The sequence below is a fragment of the Hemiscyllium ocellatum genome, chromosome 16 (genome assembly GCF_020745735.1).
Source record: "Hemiscyllium ocellatum isolate sHemOce1 chromosome 16, sHemOce1.pat.X.cur, whole genome shotgun sequence".
In the NCBI taxonomy this organism is placed as follows: Eukaryota; Metazoa; Chordata; class Chondrichthyes; order Orectolobiformes; family Hemiscylliidae; genus Hemiscyllium; species Hemiscyllium ocellatum.
In genome coordinates, this window is record NC_083416.1 from 58,252,560 (window position 1) to 58,272,273 (window position 19,714).

The window sequence follows — 19,714 nt, forward strand, 5'->3', positions numbered from 1 at the left end:
ATTGTTAAAAGTAGCCATGAGTGTACATAACAGTGTATGAACTGGTTGGAACTGTCAAGCCAACCAAAGAATTGATATGCTGATTAGAATTGAAAAGCAGACAAGACGACTGATTGGAACTGCCAATGGACTTAAATTTCCTGGCAATTAAAGCTTTTTTGAACAAAAATCTCCAGTTTACAAAAATCAGTGCTTTCCATTTTACTCTGCCAGCTGACATAAACCTGGGGGCTATCCTTGTGGAAGATATGCTGCCTGCTGTAGTCACAACCTATCATTATCACAGTGGATGCCTATTAGTTCATAGTTTGATTGACAGCTTCAAGTATTTAGTTGGCCTAACTCCAGTTATGACCTGATTCTAGCCATATAAATACTTACTTACTAACATTACAAAGGCTGCAGCTCACAACACCCTTTTCCAAAGTTGTTAGAGAATGGCAATAAATGCTGCCTAAGCCAGCAACCACACATCCCATGAATGAAAAAAATGAATAAAAACTTAGAGCATCTCATGATTTTATGGAATGAGTCAGCACACCATTAAGCTTTGACAACCTTTTAAAACAATGGCCAATTTGATCCCAATTCCAGCTTTTACCGATATGCCTTTAATTCATCCTCTTCAAATACAATTAAATACAATAATAACATTGACTTTTGAAAATTCTGATGAACTCCATTCCCATCACCATCTCAAAAAGTGAGAATAGGCTATATTTTGTTGGAGATTTTAATCAATAAGATATTAACTGGGAAAATTCAAATGACTTAAAATCAGTGTTGGCAAACATTGAGAATGACTGCTCATTGACCCATTGCATCGGTGAAACCACAAATAGTAATGCTTACTTTAATCTGGTATTATTTCATGACTCAGAACATGTGCAAGATATGATTGCAGTGTGTCTAGAATTATGAATGTTAATTACAAGATTAATTAATTAGAAGCTACTGAAAGATTGAGTTGTACAACTGAAGACTAAGTGACATTCCAGAAGAATAGAAAGTTTGGTAAACGTGGATGGACAGCATTCACAATGAAAGATAGCATTGGTCTGCTAATTGGAAATGAGATTCATTTAAGCGATCAGGATATAAAATCAGTTTGGTGAGGATGAGGAACAGGAGAGGAAGCCAATACTGGGAATGGTCTACATGCTCCGTATCAGTAACCACAATGTGGGATGAAGAAACATTGGCTGTTTGAGATAAAGGAATAGCAATAATCATGGGTGATTGCATGTAAAATGGAAAGATCAGATTGGCAGTAGTAGTCTGGAAGAGGAGTTCATTGAAGGTTTGACGTAGTTTCTTATTGCAGCACATTTTGGAACTAAAGAGGGAGCAAGTTATGTTAGAATTGGTATAGTATCATGGGATAGATTAATAACCTCAAGAGCAAAGGCACTTCTAAATTACATCAGCAATTGAAAGTGGAGAAGATTGAGTGTAATCCTTGCATTTTAAAAGTTAAATAATGACAATTATATGGCATGCAAGCCTAGGGGATATATTAAAAATGCAGCAGCAGCCATTTAAGAGGGTATTTCAGAATAGTCAGCAACAGGTAAACACCTGACAAAAAGAAAAATGTTAACTGAAGAAGTTCCAGGCAGCATCAAATTGGGAGGAAAAACACAACAGTGCAAAGATGAGCAGCAGGTCAGATGATTACTCATAACGAAGAACAACATTCTGAAACATTAATCAGGAGGAAGAAATTGGAATTTGAATAAAATTCAAACAGAAATAGCATTTTTTCGACAGATGACTAAACAAAGATTAAAACTCTAGAGTGAGAACAGGAATTGATAGCAAATAAGGAAATAGGGGATGAAATGAATAAATATTTTGCTTTTGTTTTAGCTATAAAAGAATACAAAACACTTCAGTAATAGCTATAAATCAGGAAGTGGAAGGGAGAGAGGAACTTAAGGGAAATTACAATTATGATAGAAATGATACCAAGCAAACTGGTGGACTGTGAGCTGCCAAATATTCAGGCCCTATGGTCTTAGAAGATCTGGTTAGTGAGCAAGCTAGTAATTACGTTGGTGTTATAAGCTTAGAAATTATAAACCCTTGACTCAGGAAAGGTTCAGGAAAGTAGTAAATATATGTCCCCTGTTCAAGAAGGGAGGGAGGCTGAATTCAGGAAACTTTAGTTCAGTCAGCTAGACATCTTCATGAGGTAGATATTAGAAGTAATTATTGAAGAGTTTATAACTAAGATTTTATAGAAACTCAATTCAAATCGGGAAGCATTGGTGTGAAAGAGAAATTGTGCTTTTGGTGGGAAAGATGCTGGAGTCAATTATAAAGGATGAAATTACGACATATCTGGATAGCAATAACAGGATAGGTCAGAGTCAGCATGGATTTATGAAGGGGAAATCATGTTGACTAATCTTCTGGAATTTTTTGAGGATGTAAGATGGACAAGGGAGATCCAGTGGATGTAGTCTACCTGGACTTTCAGAAAGCCTTTGATAAAGTCCCACATAGGAAATTAGTGAGCAAAATTAGGGCGCATGGTATTGGGGGCAAAGTACTGACCTGGATTGAAAATTCGTTGGCTGACGGGAAACAAAAAGTAGTGATAAACGGCTCCATTTCGGAATGACAGGCAGTACCGCAGGGATCAGTGCTGGGACCACAGCTTTTTACAATATATATTAATGAGATAGAAGATGGTATTAATTGTAACATTAACAAATTTGCTGATGATACAAAGTTGGGTGAAAGGGTGAAATGTGAGGAGGATGTTAGGAGATTGCAGGGTGACCTGGTCAGGTTAGGTGAGTGGACAGGTGCATGGCAGATGCAGTTTAATGTGGATAAATGGATGGTTATCCACTTTGGTGGCAAGAACAGGAAGGCAGATTACTACCTAAATGGAGTCAAGTTAGGTAAAGGGCCAGTACAAAGAGATCTGGGTGTTCTTGTACACCAGTCAATGAAGGTAAGAATGCAGGTACAGCAAGTAATGAAGAAAGCTAATAGCATGCTGGCCTACATAACAAGAGGGATTGAGTATAGAAGCAAAGAGGTTCTTCTGCAGCTGTACAAGGCCCTGGTGAGATCGCACCTGGAATATTGTGTGCAGTTCTGGTCTCCAAATTTGAGGAAAGACATTCTGGCTATTGAGGGAGCACAGCGTGGGTTCACGATGTCAATTTCTGGAATGGCGGAACTATCTTATGTTGAAAGATTGGACCTACTGGGCTTGTATACCCTTGAGTTTAGAAGACTGAGAGGGAATCTGATTGAGACGTATAAGATTATTAAAGGATTGGACACTCTGGAGGCAGGAAACATGTTTCCGCTGATGGGTGAGTCCCGAACCAGAGGACACAGCTTAAAAATAAGGGGTAGGCCATTTAGGACAGAGGTGAGGAGAAACTTCTTCACCCAGAGAGTGTTGGTTGTGTGGAATACTCTGCACCAGAAGGCAGTGGAGGCCCAGTCTCTGGATTTGTTTAAGAAAAGAGTTGGATAGAGCTCTCAAGGATAGTGGAATCAACGGTTACGGAGATAAGGCAGGAACAGGATACTGATTGAGGATGATCAGCCATGATCATAATGAATGGTGGCGCAGGCTCGAAGGACAGAATGGCCTACTCCTGCACCTATTGTCTATTGTCTAATTTATTGGAGTTTTTTGAAGGAGTAAACATGTACTGAGGATAAAGGGAGAATACTGATGTTGTATTTTGCTTTCCAGAAGCAATTTGATGGGACAGCCACACAGATTTCTGCAAAAAATAAAAGTTCAAGTGTAGCGTGTATTGTATTCATAATGATAGAACCTGGTTGGCTGGCAGAAAACAGGGTAAGTATACATGGGTGTTTTTCTGAATATAATAAATAGAGACCTGCAGAGGTCTGTACTCTGATCTTAACTTTCAACAATCTGCACTGGTGGCTTGGACTAATGGAGTGAAAGCATGATAGAAAATTTGCACATGACACAATGATAAGTAGAAAAGTGTTTTGTGAAGAAGACAAAAGGAATTTGCCAAAGGATATAATAAAGTGATTAGAAAAGATAAAATGTAAAAATGAAAAAGGCAAGCATTACTTAAGTGGAGAACAGCTGCAGAATTCTGAGGTAGAGAGGATCCATTTGCTTTAGTGCATGAGTCACAAAAAGCTAGTATGCAAACAAAGCAAGTGATTAAAAAGGCGAATGAGTTGCCGTCCTTTATTACAAGAGGAAATAAACTTCAAAGTGAGAACTTATGTTGGAAGGGTTGAGTTGACTGGCTTTGTTTCCAATGGAGTGTAAAATAGTGGGAAGGACCTTCATTGAGGAGTATAAATCGTTCACAGTCTCAAGAAGGTGGACAAAGAAAGCAAGTTACCTCCTTGTGAGCAAGTTCAGAACAAAAGCGCATGATTTTAAAATTAGAAATTTCTACTTAGGAGAGAGGTGAGAAGACATTTTCTCTCTCAGAGTACTGTTTGACTTCAGATCTGAGCCTGGGTTGATGAATATTTTTAAGGTAGAGGGAGACTGATTCCCTTACCTAATAGGAATCCAAGGATATCAGGAATAAATGGGAATTTGAAATTCAAAACAGAAACAGATCAGCCATTATCTTACTAAATGGGAGAACAGAGTCTCCAGGGCTTGGAAAGTCAGAGTACTCTTTTGTAGGAGTAAGATGCCCTTTTGTTAGGGTCAGGGACACTTCGGGGAGACTTAAAACATATTCTTTGGACAATGTCAAATGAACTTGAGGAAATGTCAGGTGCCCTTTGGGATTGTTAAAAGTAGCCATGAGTGTACATAACAGTGTATGAACTGGTTGGAACTGTCAAGCCAACCAAAGAATTGATATGCTGATTAGAATTGAAAAGCAGACAAGACGACTGATTGGAACTGCCAATGGACTTAAATCTCCTGGCAGTTAAAGCTTTTTTGAACAAAAATCTCCAGTTTACAAAAATCAGTGCTTTCCATTTTACTCTGCCAGCTGACATAAATCTGGGGGCTATCCTTGTGGAAGATATGCTGCCTGCTGTAGTCACAACCTATCATTATCACAGTGGATGCCTATTAGTTCATAGTTTGATTGACAGCTTCAAGTATTTAGTTGGCCTAACTCCAGTTATGACCTGATTCAGATATTCCCTCCTACCCCAAGTGTGCTGTAAAGGTGCTTGATTTGTCATATTAGATTATTCTTACAGCTTTTTGTGTTAAACTGATTTTCCAAATTTTGTGAATTGTAGATTATAATGTCTTTTATACTGCTTTTTCTGTAATTCAGCAAAAAACTGATTCCCACTCTCATCAGAAACATGTCACATTTCAGAATATTTTTGATCATTATTCCAGAAAAAGAACTTGAAGAAAATTCAGCCTCACAATTCAATAGGTGTTCTCCCGGTCTTACGGGCCAATATGCAAAGACTTGAACTTGGTGTCCCATTAATAATGACAGAATCCTTTGGGGTATTGATGGAAGGACTAATTAAAATAGTGAACAGTGTAGATACTTACCAAGAACAAAGGCAGCCACCAAGTTTGAAATCTGTCCAAGACCCACAAGGAAATTGAGAATGCAGAATATCTCCCAATTCGGAGAGAATGCTTGAAGCATGCTGAACACAGTCTGTACTGCCATAGTTCCAAACATAACTAACTTCCTTCCAAACCTGCAAAGCAGAAGCAAACCAAGTTTGAACCATATACATCACTGCATACTTGCTATTGTATACCTAATATGATGCATGTAATTGCTCACATACTAATGTGTATAACTGGTATACATACAACATTTTTACTCTCTTAATTGAACACAGATCTCAGGCTTCTAACACTTTGGATTGGAACCTTTGGTGGGAGGGGGAAAGCGAATACTCAGTGGGGAATAGGGGAGGATGAATTGGATGATTTGCATAAGTGTGTCTGTGCGTGCGCGTGTGTGTCTGCAAATGCATGTGTACATATGTATATGCGTTTATGTACGTGTGTGGTACAGTCCAACCCTTGATAGCTTCCCAGTGACCTGATTAGTTAACAGTCTGAGCAACTCAGCAAGGAGATGGTGGGAGCTGGGAGGAGGCACAGTGAATAGTGGGCACGGCCACAGAAAAGAAGCACAAATGGAATTGGGGGGAGGAAGACTGTTTACATCAGGCACCCCCTCTCAATTAATGTGCCCTCACTATTCTGGCCCGTCTGCATTGCCCAGTGTGACTGTTTTCCTTTTGAAATCACACCAAATTACGTAATTAAAACAGTAACAATTTAGTAAGCCCTGCCCACCTGGGGCAGGTCCATGAGGTAGTCCCCCAACTTGCCCACTCCTCTCTGTTCCGGATAACAAAGATCAGGCTTAAGATACAGCTTGTTTGCAACTAAAAAGAACAAGTAATTTTGTAAATAACTAACATGCAGTTACAACTGCCTGCATTATTACATATGTGGTCAAGGGATTTCAAATAAAGCTGCTCTACAAGTAAATTACTTACCTTATCACACTACATTTAGATAAAAAGAAAATAATTACACTCCTGATTGTCTCTCCCCACCCACCTCATAGGTGCAACTATCCAATCAATTCAGTTTACTCTACATAACATTAAGAACTGTATGACTGCTTTGAATACTGATAAGATTAGTTGGAATATCAGAGTCGAGAATGTGACGCTGGAAAAGAACAGCAGGTGAGGCAGTGTCTGAGGAGCAGAAGAGTCGATGTTTCAGGCATAGGACCTTCATCAGGAATGAAGCTTGTGGGTCAGGGGCTGAGAGATAAATGGAAGGGGGTGGGGCTGGGGAATAAGATATCCAAGAATGCAATAGGTAGATGCATACAGGAATTGGGAGGTCATGTTGTGGCTGTACAGGACATTGGTTAGGCCACTTTTGGAATACAGCATGCAATTCTGGTCTCTTTCCTATCAGAAAGATGTTGTGAAACTTGTAAATCTTTTCTGAACCCTTTCAAGAATGTTGCCAGGGTTGGAGGATTTGAGCTAGAGGGAGAGATTAAATAGGCTGGGGCTGTTTTCCCTGGAATGTCAGAGGCTGAGGTGACTTTATAGAGGTTTATAAAATCAAGAGGAGCATGGATAAGATAAATAGACAAAGTCTCTTCCCTGGGTTGGGGTGTCCAGAACTAGAGGGCATAGGTTTAGGGTGAGAGGGGAAAGATATAAAAGAGATCTAAGGGACAACATTTTCACACACAGAGTAGTACGTGTACGGAATGAGCTGCCATGGAAGTGGTGAAGGCTGGTACAATTGCAACATTTCAAAGGCATCTGGATGGGCATCTGAGTAGGAAGGGTTTGGAGGGATATGGGCTGGGTGCTGGAAGATGGGACGAGATTGGGTTGGGATATCTAGTCAGCATGGACGGGTTGGACCCAAGGGTCTGTTTCCGTGCTGTACATCTCTATGACTCTATGAAGGTGGGGGAGAAGGTGATAGATCAGAGAGGAGGGTTGACACTGAGGAAGGACATGTGGCTATGGTAACAAGTCTGCTTCAGGAAGTGGCTGAAGAGCTGCGGGCGGGGCGGGAGGGAGCGGTGCAGTAAGAGAGATACTCACTGAGATCCTTGTAGAGAGAGAGGAGAAGCAGCTCTTCAGTCATATGTCCTGAAGCTGACTTGTTACCACAGTCACATTTCCTTCCTCAGTGCCATCCTCCTCCTTTCTGTAATATTCCTCCTCTCTGTAATACTCCTCCTCTCTGTAATACTCCTCCTCTCTGTAATACAAACACCTGTGCACCTGAGCAATGCCCTTCTAGCACAGTTGTGACATTTGAATATAATAAGAAAGAATGCCCTTTTTGTTTGATGCAAAAGATTCAGGATAAGTATCCCACAAAACTAAGCATCAATAAAGCATCTCCTTAATCATTAAAGCAATGAATTAAGGTATCGATAGTAGCACCAAGTAAAATGTACAAACTAATATTCTTCTCTACAGTGTTCTTGGTCCATCATCAGAACCAGTTGCCCTTATATTTGTGGGATCATGTTCAGATTATGACGAAAATCAGTGAGTGGTGAAATTAGCCTCTTTTATTCAGCAATCACAGCAATCATGGCAATAGATTCCCGAAGTGCTGTTCTTATAAGAGCCACTTTATACCCAGCTCTTACATATTGTAAAATTTCATTGCTATGGTGTTACATTTTTTTTCTCTAGTACACAAAGGTTTGAAGGGCTTCTGTTCTGGGAGACAGGAGATGGGTTAAAACATGCTAAGTGCTGGCTGCTACTTCTGATGGGACATCTGTCCGGCCTGCTTGCATAATTAGGGAGTGGTAGTCCTTATGTCTTTTAAGATAGTAAATATTAGTAAAAATGCTGGGTGCATATGCTCTAAATAAGTTAAAAAGTGTACCTGTACTTAGTAAAATAATAAAGGATATTAAATTGATTACTGCAGCTGGGTTGGAGATTTGTTTAGTATTTGCTTGGTGTGAGTTTCACTCATCCATGCAACTTCAGCCGTGCAGTTTTATTAGCTTGTTTCTTAAAGGGGTAATGGCCCGGTAAAGAAGTATTTAACAGGTACATACTAATTGGGGAATCTATTCAGGCCTAGCAAATGGTTGGTAGGGGCTGATTAATATTATAATATTTTGTGGTGACTTGATGGGGATGGCATTGTTCTGTATGTTACACTTATTCAGAGGTAAACAGTGCCTGTAGCAAGGGCTGATGAGGTGTGAAAATGCAGTAAAATACAGCAAGCTGGTGAGTGAGTTAATAAAGATAGGTAATAACACAATATCTCACATATTTCATTAGTCTTTGTCGTAAGAGGATCTGTGCTCAGCAAGATAGCACATGGTACAAAGGAGTCTTTATATTGCAGAGGTTAATAAGGATCCAAAGCTTGGACAATAGCATCGTGAAAAAGTTGCTGAACCGGTAATCCAGTGACACGTGTTCAAAACCACCACAGATGATAGGAAATTTAAATTAAATTAATTTAATATAGAGTGGATAAAAATATCAAGGAATTCTTTGGAGAGAAAATCCGTGGCTCCTACCCAGTCTAGACCCACAATGATGTTTTTGATTTTTCAGTCATCTGAAATAGCTGAGCAAACCAATCAGTTCAGTTAAAGTGAGGAATAGGACAAATCAGTTCAAACAGTAGAAACGTCACTGGACTAGAAACCCAGGTTCATGCTCTGGGAATATGGTTTCAACCTACCATGGCAGATGGTGAAATGTGAATTCAACAACACTTGGAATTAAACTTAGCCAGACTGGAAAAGTCTCTATAAGGTTCCAGAAAGAAAAGGGTTAATGAAGACAAAAGGGGACAGTCAGAAATGGGAGAATTAATAATAGAAAACAAGTATATGGCAGAGCAGTTTAAACAACAACTTTACTTTTTCTTCATAGAAGACACACGTACCATCACAGAAATGCTAGGAACTTAGGGTCTATTGGAAGAATGAATTCTAGGAGATTAGTATTAGTAAAATAAGAATGCTGAACAAATGAATGGGACTGCTAGCCAGTAAATCCCGAAAGCCTGATAATACACGCCACAGAGCACTAAAAGAGTGGTTTAAAAATCGTGAATGTGTTGGTTGTCATCTTCCAAATTTTGTAGATTTTGGATCAGTCACAAGAGGTTATCTGAGTGCCGCAGGTAATAGGGAAGGGAAATGGAATGTTCCCCTTTATTTCTGGGGAATGGAGTATAAAAATGCAGAAGTTTTGCTGAAACTGCACAAGGCACTAGTCAGGCCCCACAGCTGAATTATTGTGAATGTTTTTGCTGCTTATACCTAAGAAAATTTTCCAGCACTTGGAGGCAGTCCAATCCAGTCTAGGTTGATTCTGGGTATGAAGAGATTTTCATATAAGACTGAATAGGCTGGACCTGCACTCATTGTGGTTTACAAGAATGAGAGGCAACCTTATTCAAACAGACAGATTCTTATCTTGACCAGATTGATGCAGAGAGGTTGCTTCCCCTTATGAGACAGTCTCGGAGCAGTGGGCATAACCTCAGAAGAGGATGTTGCCCATTTAAAACAGGGATGAGTCATAAAGGTCTACGGCACAGAACAGGGCCTTTGGCCAACTGAGTCTGCGCCAGTCAAATCAACCAATTAAGTATTCTAATCTCATTCCAGTGATCTGCCTGTAGCCTTGGAGGTTAGTCAGTTGGCCTAATTCTTTACCACAAAGAGCTGTCAAGATTGGGTAATTAAGTTCATTTGAAGCTGAGATAGCCTTTTATTTAGAATGGGGCTAAAGGGTTTATGGGGATAAGGCAAGAAAGTGAAGCTGAGGATCATCAGGTCAGTCCTGATCTCACTGAATGGTGCAGAAGACTCAATGGGCTGAATGGCCTACTTTTGCTCCTGCATCTTATCGTCTTGCAATAAAAAGAGTGGAGGAATAAAACAGGAAATTACAGACTGGTTAGCCTAACATCAATAGTAAGGAAAATGCTGGAGTCTATAATAAAGGATGTGGTAACAAGGCACTTGTAAAACACCATCAGGGTTACACAAAGTCAGCATGGATTTAAGAAAGGTAAAACATGTTTGGCAACTCTACATGTGAGAGTAGAATAGTTGAGAGCGAACCAGTGAATGTGTTGTACTTGGATTTTTAGAAAACTTTTGATAAAGTCGTATATAACAGGTTATTGTGCAAAAACAAAACAAAAGAGATAGGTGATAAATTACTGGCATGGACTGAGAATTTGTTCACAGACAGGAAACACAGACTTGGGGAAAAAAATGGTCATTTTGGAGTGTTAGACAATGACAAACTGCAGAAATTAGTACTTGTGGCCCAGTTATTCACACTAGATTTCAATGATATGGATAAAGGGAATTAAGTATATTATTTCCAAGTTTGCTGACATAAAACCAGGTGGGATTGAGAATAGTGAGGAAGGTGTTTAAAGCCTTCAAGCCGGTTTAAACAAGGTGAGTGAGTTTGCAAAATCATGACAAATTGAGAATAATATTGGTAAATATGTAATTGTCCAATTCAGTAAAATAAACTGAATAGCAACTAACATCTAAATGGTTTCAGTTTGGGAAATGTTGACGTACAATGGGACCTGGGTGTTCCTATACAGTATATAATTAAAAGCAAGCCTGCAGATGCAGCATGGAAGACAAATACTGTTTAGATTAGATTCCCTCCAGTGTGGAAACAGGCCCTTCGGCCCAACAAGTCCACACTGACCCATTTCCCCTTGAATAAACTCTATGTGCAATTTAGCATGGCCAATTCACCTGACCTGCACATCTTTGGACTGTGGAAGGAAACCAGAGCACCCAGAGGAAACCCACACAGACATGGGGAAAATGTGCAAACTCCACACAGACAATCACCCAAGGCTGGAATTGAAACTAGGACCCTGGTGCTGTGAGGTAGCAGTGCTAACCACTGAGCCACCATGCCACCCCTACTATGTTGGCTTTCATTGCTTGAGAGCTTGAGTAAAGCAGCAAGGAAGTCTTATCGCTGTTATATAGGGCCTTGTTGAGACCACACCTGAAATATTACAGTAGTTTTGGTCTCCTTACGCAAGGGATTGTTTATTTGCAAAAATAATGGAGTGCAGCTAATGTTCACTGGACTGATTCCAGGGATGGCAGGTTTTTTTGTGTGAGGAAAGGTTGGGGTGACTAGGCCTGTATTCACTGGAGTTCAGAGAATGAGAAGAAATCTCACTGAGACATATAAAATTCTGACAGAGCTAGACAGACTGGATGCAGCAATGTTATTTCCCCTTCCCAGAACAGGGGGGGTCACAGTCTCTTGATATGGTAGGCCATTTCAGATTGAGATGAGGAAAATTTCTTCTGTCAGAGAATGGTGAACCTGTGGAATTCTCTGCCACAGAGGGCTGTGGATACCAAGTCACCAGCTATGTTTAAGAATAATAGATGGTTTTCTAGTGGTTAAAGGTGTTAAGGAGTCTGTGCAGAGTGTGGGAACGTGGTATTGAGACGGCAAATCAGAAAAGATTGAGGACATTGCCAGGGTTGGAGGATTTGAACTATAGGGAGAGGTAAAATAGGCTGGTGCTATTTTCCCTGGAGCTTCAGAGGCTGAGGAGTGACCTTATAGAGGTTTTTAAAATCATGAGGGGCATGGATAGGATAAATAGACAAAGTCTCTTCCTTGGGGTGGGGGAGTCCAGAACTAGAGGCATAGGTTTAGGGTGAGAGTGGAAAGATATAAAAGAAACCAAAGGGACAACTTTTTCACACAAAGAGTGGTGCATGTGTGGAATGGGCTGCCAGGGGAAGTGGTAAAGGTTTTTACAATTACAACTTTTAAAAGGCATCTGGATGGGTATACGAATAGGAAGAGTTAGTGGTGATATGAGCCGGGTGCTGGCTGGTGGGACTAGATTGGGTTGGGATATCTGGTCAGCATGAACAAATTGAACCGAAGGGGCTGTACATCTCTATGACTCTAGTATTATTTGAAGTGATCATCGTGCAGTCCTAGTGGAGAACAGACACCAGCTGCACATTGAGGGCAATCTCCAACATGTTGTGTGGTACTGCTACTTCTTAAAAGGGACAGACTGACAACCATGAGAGCTCAAAAATAGGTAGCTCATCAGATATGCTTGGTCATCAGTGAAAGAGAAATGTGTTCAATTAAAACTTTTAGCATCGCAGTAATCATCAGCAGGAATTAAAGCTACCTGTAATCATGAACCTGTATTTGGAAAAATAAAATCACACTGTCACACCACAGGGGAGTGACATTCGCTTGGCTGGTGAGTTTTATTGCTTAGTACTGGGTAGTTTTAAGAGATGTTAAGAATATTAACTGTTACTCATTAGTGACATCTCTTCAGCAGGTGGAACTTGAACACAGACTTTCTGGTCCATAGGTAGCCACTGTGCTCCAACAGCCTCTAACTTTTATATCAGTGTTTTATCACTGGGGAGATGTATAGACTGGTAATGTGGTTTATCAGTACTTACAGAATCCCTACAGAGTGGAAACAGGCCCTTTGGCCCAACAAGTCCACACTGACCCTCCGAAGAGTAACCCACCCAGACCAATTCCCCTACTACTGTACATTTACCCCAGTCTAATGCACTAAACTACACATCCCTGAATACTATGGGCAATTTAGTATGGCCAATTCACCTAACCTGCACATCTTTGGATTTGGGAGAAATTTGGAGGAAACCCATGCAGACACGGGAAAAATGTGCAAACTCCACACAGACAGTCGCCCAAGGCAGGAGTCGAAACCCAGGTCCCTGGCACTGTGATGCAACAGTGCTAACCACCGAGCCACCGTGAAAAGTAAGGAACATTAAAATTGAAAGCATTAGTGAGATTTAGTAGCAGTAACATAGGCATTATTTAATCAACTGCAGAATGGCAAAGTTGCTCCAACCTTGCAAATCCACAATCCTGTACAATGTGGGAACTCCAGGATGCTTCCTATGTCCAAGATAATCATTTGTGCAGGAAGTGTCATCGGTTCTAATAATTGAGCTCTGGAATTATAGTGCATCCATGAGGGTCTTTATAGATGAGGTCATCCCATGCCTTAAGACTCCTCAGAGATAGAGGAAATGCGTGACCACCAGAGTGTCAGAAAGAAATATGCAGAAGTTCCCAAAATGCATCTCACTCTCCAACAACTATTTAGCTTTTAAGAGTGAAATTCCATGTTGTCATTCAGCCAGAGCCAAGTCCAAGCCACTATGAGTAGATCAACTGCACAAAGAGGTGGAAGGAAATGGAAAGAACAATAGTGTTAGGTGGTACAAAATTGCAGTGAATGGATAGGCGATTCTGTGGATGCAGATGAGAATCCAGGTTAATGTGTTACCTCCCTGGTGCCAGGGAGGGAGGACACTGAGAAGCTGCAGAGTGCATTGCAGGGTGAGGATGAACCGTTCACATCAGCACAAACAACATGAGTACTCGCACTGTCCTGCAGTCATAACGTAGAGGGCTAGGTAGGAAATTTTTTTAGAAAGTACCCCAAAACAGGCAATGTCTAAATTACCCTCAGGGCCTTTTGCAAATTTTCAGTTCAGAAGAAAAGGTAAATTAATGCAATGCAAGAACAATGGCACAGGAGGGAAAGCATTAAAAGTTGAGACCCCAGGGCTAATTATAAGAGGTTTGAACTGTCCAAGCAAGTTAATTTGCACCTGCCAAAAACTGGGACTCAATTCTTTGTGAGGTGCTTTGCTAGTGCTAATGGGGATAGGGTTAAGATTAAGGTTAGGTTTACAAGAATGATCTCGGGGGTGAAGCACTTGTCATATGAAGAGCTGTTGAAAACTCTGGGTCTGTACTTGATGAAGTTCAGAAGGAGATGGGGGATCTCATTGAAACTTACAGAATACTGTGAGACCTGGATAGAACGGATGTGGAGAAAATGTTTCCATTAAAAAGAGAGACTAGGACCCGAGGGCACAGCCTCAGAGTGAAGGAACAGCCCTTTAGAATTGAGATGAAGAGGAATTTCTTCAGCAAGTGGGTAGTTAATCTGTGGAAGATATTGCCACAGAAAGCTGTGGAGACCAAGTTATTGAGTGTACTTAAGGCAGAGATGGTTAGATTCTTGATTAGTAAGGGGATCAAGGGTTATGGGGTGAAGGTAGCAAATGGGGTTGAGAAACATATCAGTCATGATTGAATGGTGGAACAGACTCAAATGGGATGAATGCCCTTGTTCTGTTCCTATATCTTATGGTCTAAACTAACTCAACAATAGTGTTGGAACCAAGCAACAGTATCAGAGAGAAATACCCAGCTGCACAGAATACTGGAAGAGAAGGGATGCTGTAATATAGGGAACATTAATTGAGACATACTTGGGTAACTCCATTCCTCACAGCATTATGGGTGTTCCTACATCCTGAGGACTACAGTAATTCAAGAATGCAGCTCACCATCAGCTTCAGGATGAGCGGTAAATGTCTACTGACTCAACAACATCTGCAACCCCTGAACAAACTAAAACAAAAGGTGGAGTCTGAAAAAAGTATAAAATAATGAATTTTAAATTCGACTATTGTGTGTGCATGTGAATGGACAGAATGCAAGATTGATAAATTGCAGAATCAGTTGCTGTGTGGAAGTGCGACGTTGCGTTTATAACAGAGAGGTTGAAAGAAGGTGTTATATGTTCTTGTACACGAGTTGTTCAGTAGTGACAGGAAAGGAAAAATAAAAGGGATATGGTAAATGTACTTAATTAGGAACAGTATTAAATATGGATGCCCACCATGGGTCAAGTATAGAACCAATTTGGCTAGGGATAACAAACAGGAGATACTAGTGAAAATGACATGGAGGAACAAATTTGCAAAAAAAATTACAGAGATGCAAAATTGTACAGTAATTACAACTGGTAACTGTAATTACATAAATATAGAGTGGCATACTAATTCTAAGAATATGTTGAGAAGAACTTCCTGCAACAGCATATTTCCATCTTGTTCAGAAAGGAGGCATTGCAAGACCATGTTAGGGAACATGATATTGCATTACAAAACAGTATAGATGACTATTGACAAGGTCATTGAGCAGTCTAGATTGATTAAGTTTTATTTTTCATACAGTCATGGGACGTGGACTTCACTGGCTGAGGCAGCATTTGTTGCTCATCCTAGATGCTTTTTTGAAAATGGGATTGAGTTTCTCGTTGAACACTGACATCTATTTGGAATACCCACAATGCTGTTAGGGAGGGAATTCCTGGATTTTGACCCAGTCACACTAAAGGAATTGTATCTATTTTCATGTCAGGACAGTGAGTAGGTTGGAGGAGAAATTGCAGGTGGTAGTGTTCAACATAGCAGCTGCCCTTGTCCTCTGAGATAGCAATGTCATGGGTTTGGAAGGTACTGTCGAAGGAGCCTTGGTGAGTTTCTGCAGTGCATCTTTTAGACAGTACTCACTGGACCATGTTGGCAGTGGGCATGATGCCAATCAAGTGGGCTGCTTTGTTCTGCATTGTGTTATCCTCCTTGAGTGAGATTGAAGCTGCATCATCCAATTAAGTGTGGAGTATTCTATCACTGCCATGACTTGCGCCTTGTAGATGGTGAACAGGCATTGGTGATTCAGGAGAGAAATTACTCCCGCAGCATTCATAGCCTCTGTCCTGCTGGTGTAGCTGCAGTATTTATAGATTTAGCCAGTTCAGTTTTTGATCACTGGTAACCTTCAGGATGTAATAGTGACTCAGACAATTACAGCACAGAAAGAAATCATTCAGCCCATTGCTGATCAACGATCTGACTACACTAATCCTATCTTCACGCAAAATAACATTTCCCGTGATCAGATTCAAAATGTTAGCTCTGCTTTCTCTTCTCAGAATCTGCCAACCTGCTGAGTTTTTCCAGCAAATTTTGCTTTGGTTTCTGACTTCCAGTATCCACAGTAGTTTGGGGTTTTTTTTTGTTTAGTGATATAATGATGAAACTATATAAGACACTGGTAAAACCACACATGGAATTTTGTATGCAGTCTGGCCACCACATTACAGGAAGGCATAATTGCCCTGGTGATGGAGCACAGAAGGCTGACTAGAATGCTGGAGAATTGTAGCTACGTGGAGAGATTGGAGAGGTTGGGGCTGTTTTCCTTGGAATGGAGAAAGCTGAGGGGTGACCTGATTGAGGTATACCAAATTGTGAGGGGTAGAGATAGAATAGACAGGAGGAATGTATTTCCCTTGACAGAGTTCAAGAACCAGGAGTTATAGATTCAAGCCAAGTGGCAGAAGGATTAGGAGGGACATGAGGAACAACATTTTTGCGCAGAGGGTGGTGGGTGTCTGGAATTCGCTGCCCGAGTTGGTGTTGGGGGCAGAGAGCTTTAACTCTTTTTAAAAGTACCTGGATCTGCACCTTCAGTGCAGTCAGCTGCAGGGCTATGGGCCAAAAGGCCTGTTTCCACACTGTAGGGAATGTAACCTACTTTTGCTCCTTCTTTGTATGTTTGTATCTCACAAACACGGTGGCACAGTGGTTAGCACTGCTGCCTCAGTGCCAGAGACCTGGGTTCATTTCCCGCCACAGGCGACTGACTGTGTGGAGTTTGCACGTTCTCCCCGTGTCAGCGTGGATTTCCTCCGGGGGCTCCGGTTTCCTCCCACAGTCCAAAGATGTGCAGGTCAGGTGAATTGGCCATGCTAAATTGCCCGTAGTGTTAGGTAAGGGGTAAATGTAGGGGTATGGGTGGGTTGTGTGTTGGTGTGGACTTGTTGGGCCAAAGGGCCTGTTTCCACACTGTAAGTAATCTAATCTAAAACTAATGGATCAGGTCAAGGCTCTTCATTGCTGCCTTTTGCAGTTGTAAATGGTGGTGGACAATTAAATGATTAACCAGATGAGAAAGCTTTGGGAACATTCCCTCTAATGATGCTGGAGCCCAGGGATCATTCACAAGACAAAGATAAAATGTTTGTATCTATGTTCAGGCAGAAGTTTCAAGTAGATGATCCACTTAGGAATCCTCTGTGGTCCCCACAGACACCTTCAAATGGTCTTCAAATAATTTGATTCATTCCAAGAATAATCTGAAGGTACTAAACACAAAGTGCAAAGGGTCTTGACAACATTCCGGCAAGTAGCACTGAAAACTAATGCTCCAGAACTCGTTGCATTCCGAGTCAAACTGCTCCAATTCATCTATAATCTGCATCTACTTGGTCAATGTGGAAAATTGGCTGGTTGTGTGGAGAATTGGCTGGCCAGTTCACAAAAAAAACAGGACAAATCTAACATTGTCAATTATCACACTTTCTATCTCAAAGGCACTTGTGATTGAATACTCTCCAATTGCCAATAAATGTAGTTCCAACCACACTCAAGAGGCTTAACATCATTCAGTTCAGAGCAGTCTGTTTGATCAGCATGCCATTCCCCATCTTAAATATTAATTCCCTCCATAACTGACACATAGTGGAAGCAGAGCATACGCGCACCTTTCAAATCAGCAGCCTGTAACATTGAAAAGGGCAAGGACAGCATGTTTCAAGGAACACAACTTTAGCAGTTCAATTATTTTGCAATAGCATCACATTCCATATCCAAGATGCACTGCAGCACCTTTCTAAGACTCTTTCAACAGCACATTACAAATCCAGGAACTCCGCAAAGAACAAAAAGGAGAGCACATGGATAGGAAGATCACTACTGGGTTTTCCTCAAAGAAACACACCATCCTGACTTCAATATGTATCACTGTTTCTCTACTAGCAATGAGTCAAATGCATGCAAACCCTTCCCCAAAGGAACTGAAAAGTACCTGCACCGGATGAACTGTAGCTGTTAAACAAATGACTCACAAACACCTCTGAGAAAGGGAATAAATGTTGAACTACCCTTCAATGCACATATTCCATTGTCACAATTTACTGGAGTAACTCTCTGGAAATCAAGTCCCACTATTCCCAGAATCATCACAAAAGTTAAAGATTCCCCTTCCTATTCAAAGATTGCTGAGATGGTCCTTATGATTCTTATGCCAGTCAGTTGTCTTTCTCTGAATGATTCCACTAGTTTGTAAGAGGCACAAGCTGACCAGGTCACTTAAAGGTCTCTGACTTCTCAGTTAAAAATCACAATTTACAACTACTGCTCAAAAAATATGAACTGTTTTTTTTCAGGTTCAAATGCATTTTGACTGCAGAAAACAGTGACAGACAGCTCCTGTTGGTGGAGATGAAAACACTTTTCTCCGTATCTTGTTTCTATCCCAAGTTGTTCAGTTACCTGAGAACCACACCCATGTATTCTTTAGCAAGCAAAAGGCTTTTGTCATCAAAAATTGGTCACTAGTCCAAGACCAACCAATGTTTTCTCCACACCAAGCTGCATTTGTACATGACCCATTGATTTCAGTAATGTCTACAATGCAAACATCAAATATAGCTTGTTGAAACAGCTGTTTTAATGATATTTGCCATGACTGTCAAATTATTAGCTTTTCAAAACATGCAGCAATCCTTGAAAACACTGTCTGTAAGACAGTTCTCACTCATTTCAGTCTCAAGATTAAAAAAAAGACCAAAAAACAGTCCTTATACCATGTATGAATAAAATACTATCAAAAATAACAAAACTAAGAATATTTCCATAACTCCAAGGTCTCCAATCATATATAACTGATCCGGATTTTTATCACCAATCCTTCCTCATCACTGACCAATGTTCTAATGTTTCCTACACAACAGCATTGTGAGAAAGTCATCACACAAAAACTGCAGCAGTTCAAGTCAAAATCAGGTGATCATCTTCACAGCGCAAAAGTGACTAGACTATAATTTTGTTCTCTGAAGACGACTGCAGTCCAGCCACTTTTGCCCAAATCAAGATGTTTGGATGCAAAAACGTCTACTAAGGAGATTTATTCATTATTACATTTATTCATCTAGGTTTGAACACACATAAATTCATACACTCAGTCATTCAACTTCACAACAAGAACATAGGATTGACAGAGATACAAATATAAAATTTCATTTACAAATATTATTTGCCCTTTCATTCTTATACACAGATTATTTTGTTATGTGGAATAGCAAGTCACAAAGGAATTAAGAAAGTAAAAATACACTTTACTATAATAACAAGAACTCAATGTAGGATTAATTATAGGAATACAAAGTGTAATTAATATGCCACAAAATTATCTGTTTGTAGTTCATGAACTTGGTTTTAAATACTGGTATCTG

General features: G+C 40.4%; 1 protein-coding gene across 2 annotated transcripts in view; it reads right to left on the bottom strand.

The window, feature by feature from the left end:
• LOC132823442 (organic cation/carnitine transporter 2-like) overlaps positions 1-19,714 on the bottom strand; it is a 113,695-nt gene that overhangs the window by 70,460 nt on the left and 23,521 nt on the right. For both annotated transcript variants that reach the window (XM_060837307.1, XM_060837308.1), the window contains exon 3: positions 5,513-5,667. In XM_060837307.1, the coding sequence (XP_060693290.1) occupies positions 5,513-5,667 (155 nt within the window). The remainder of the gene's footprint in view (positions 1-5,512; positions 5,668-19,714) is intronic.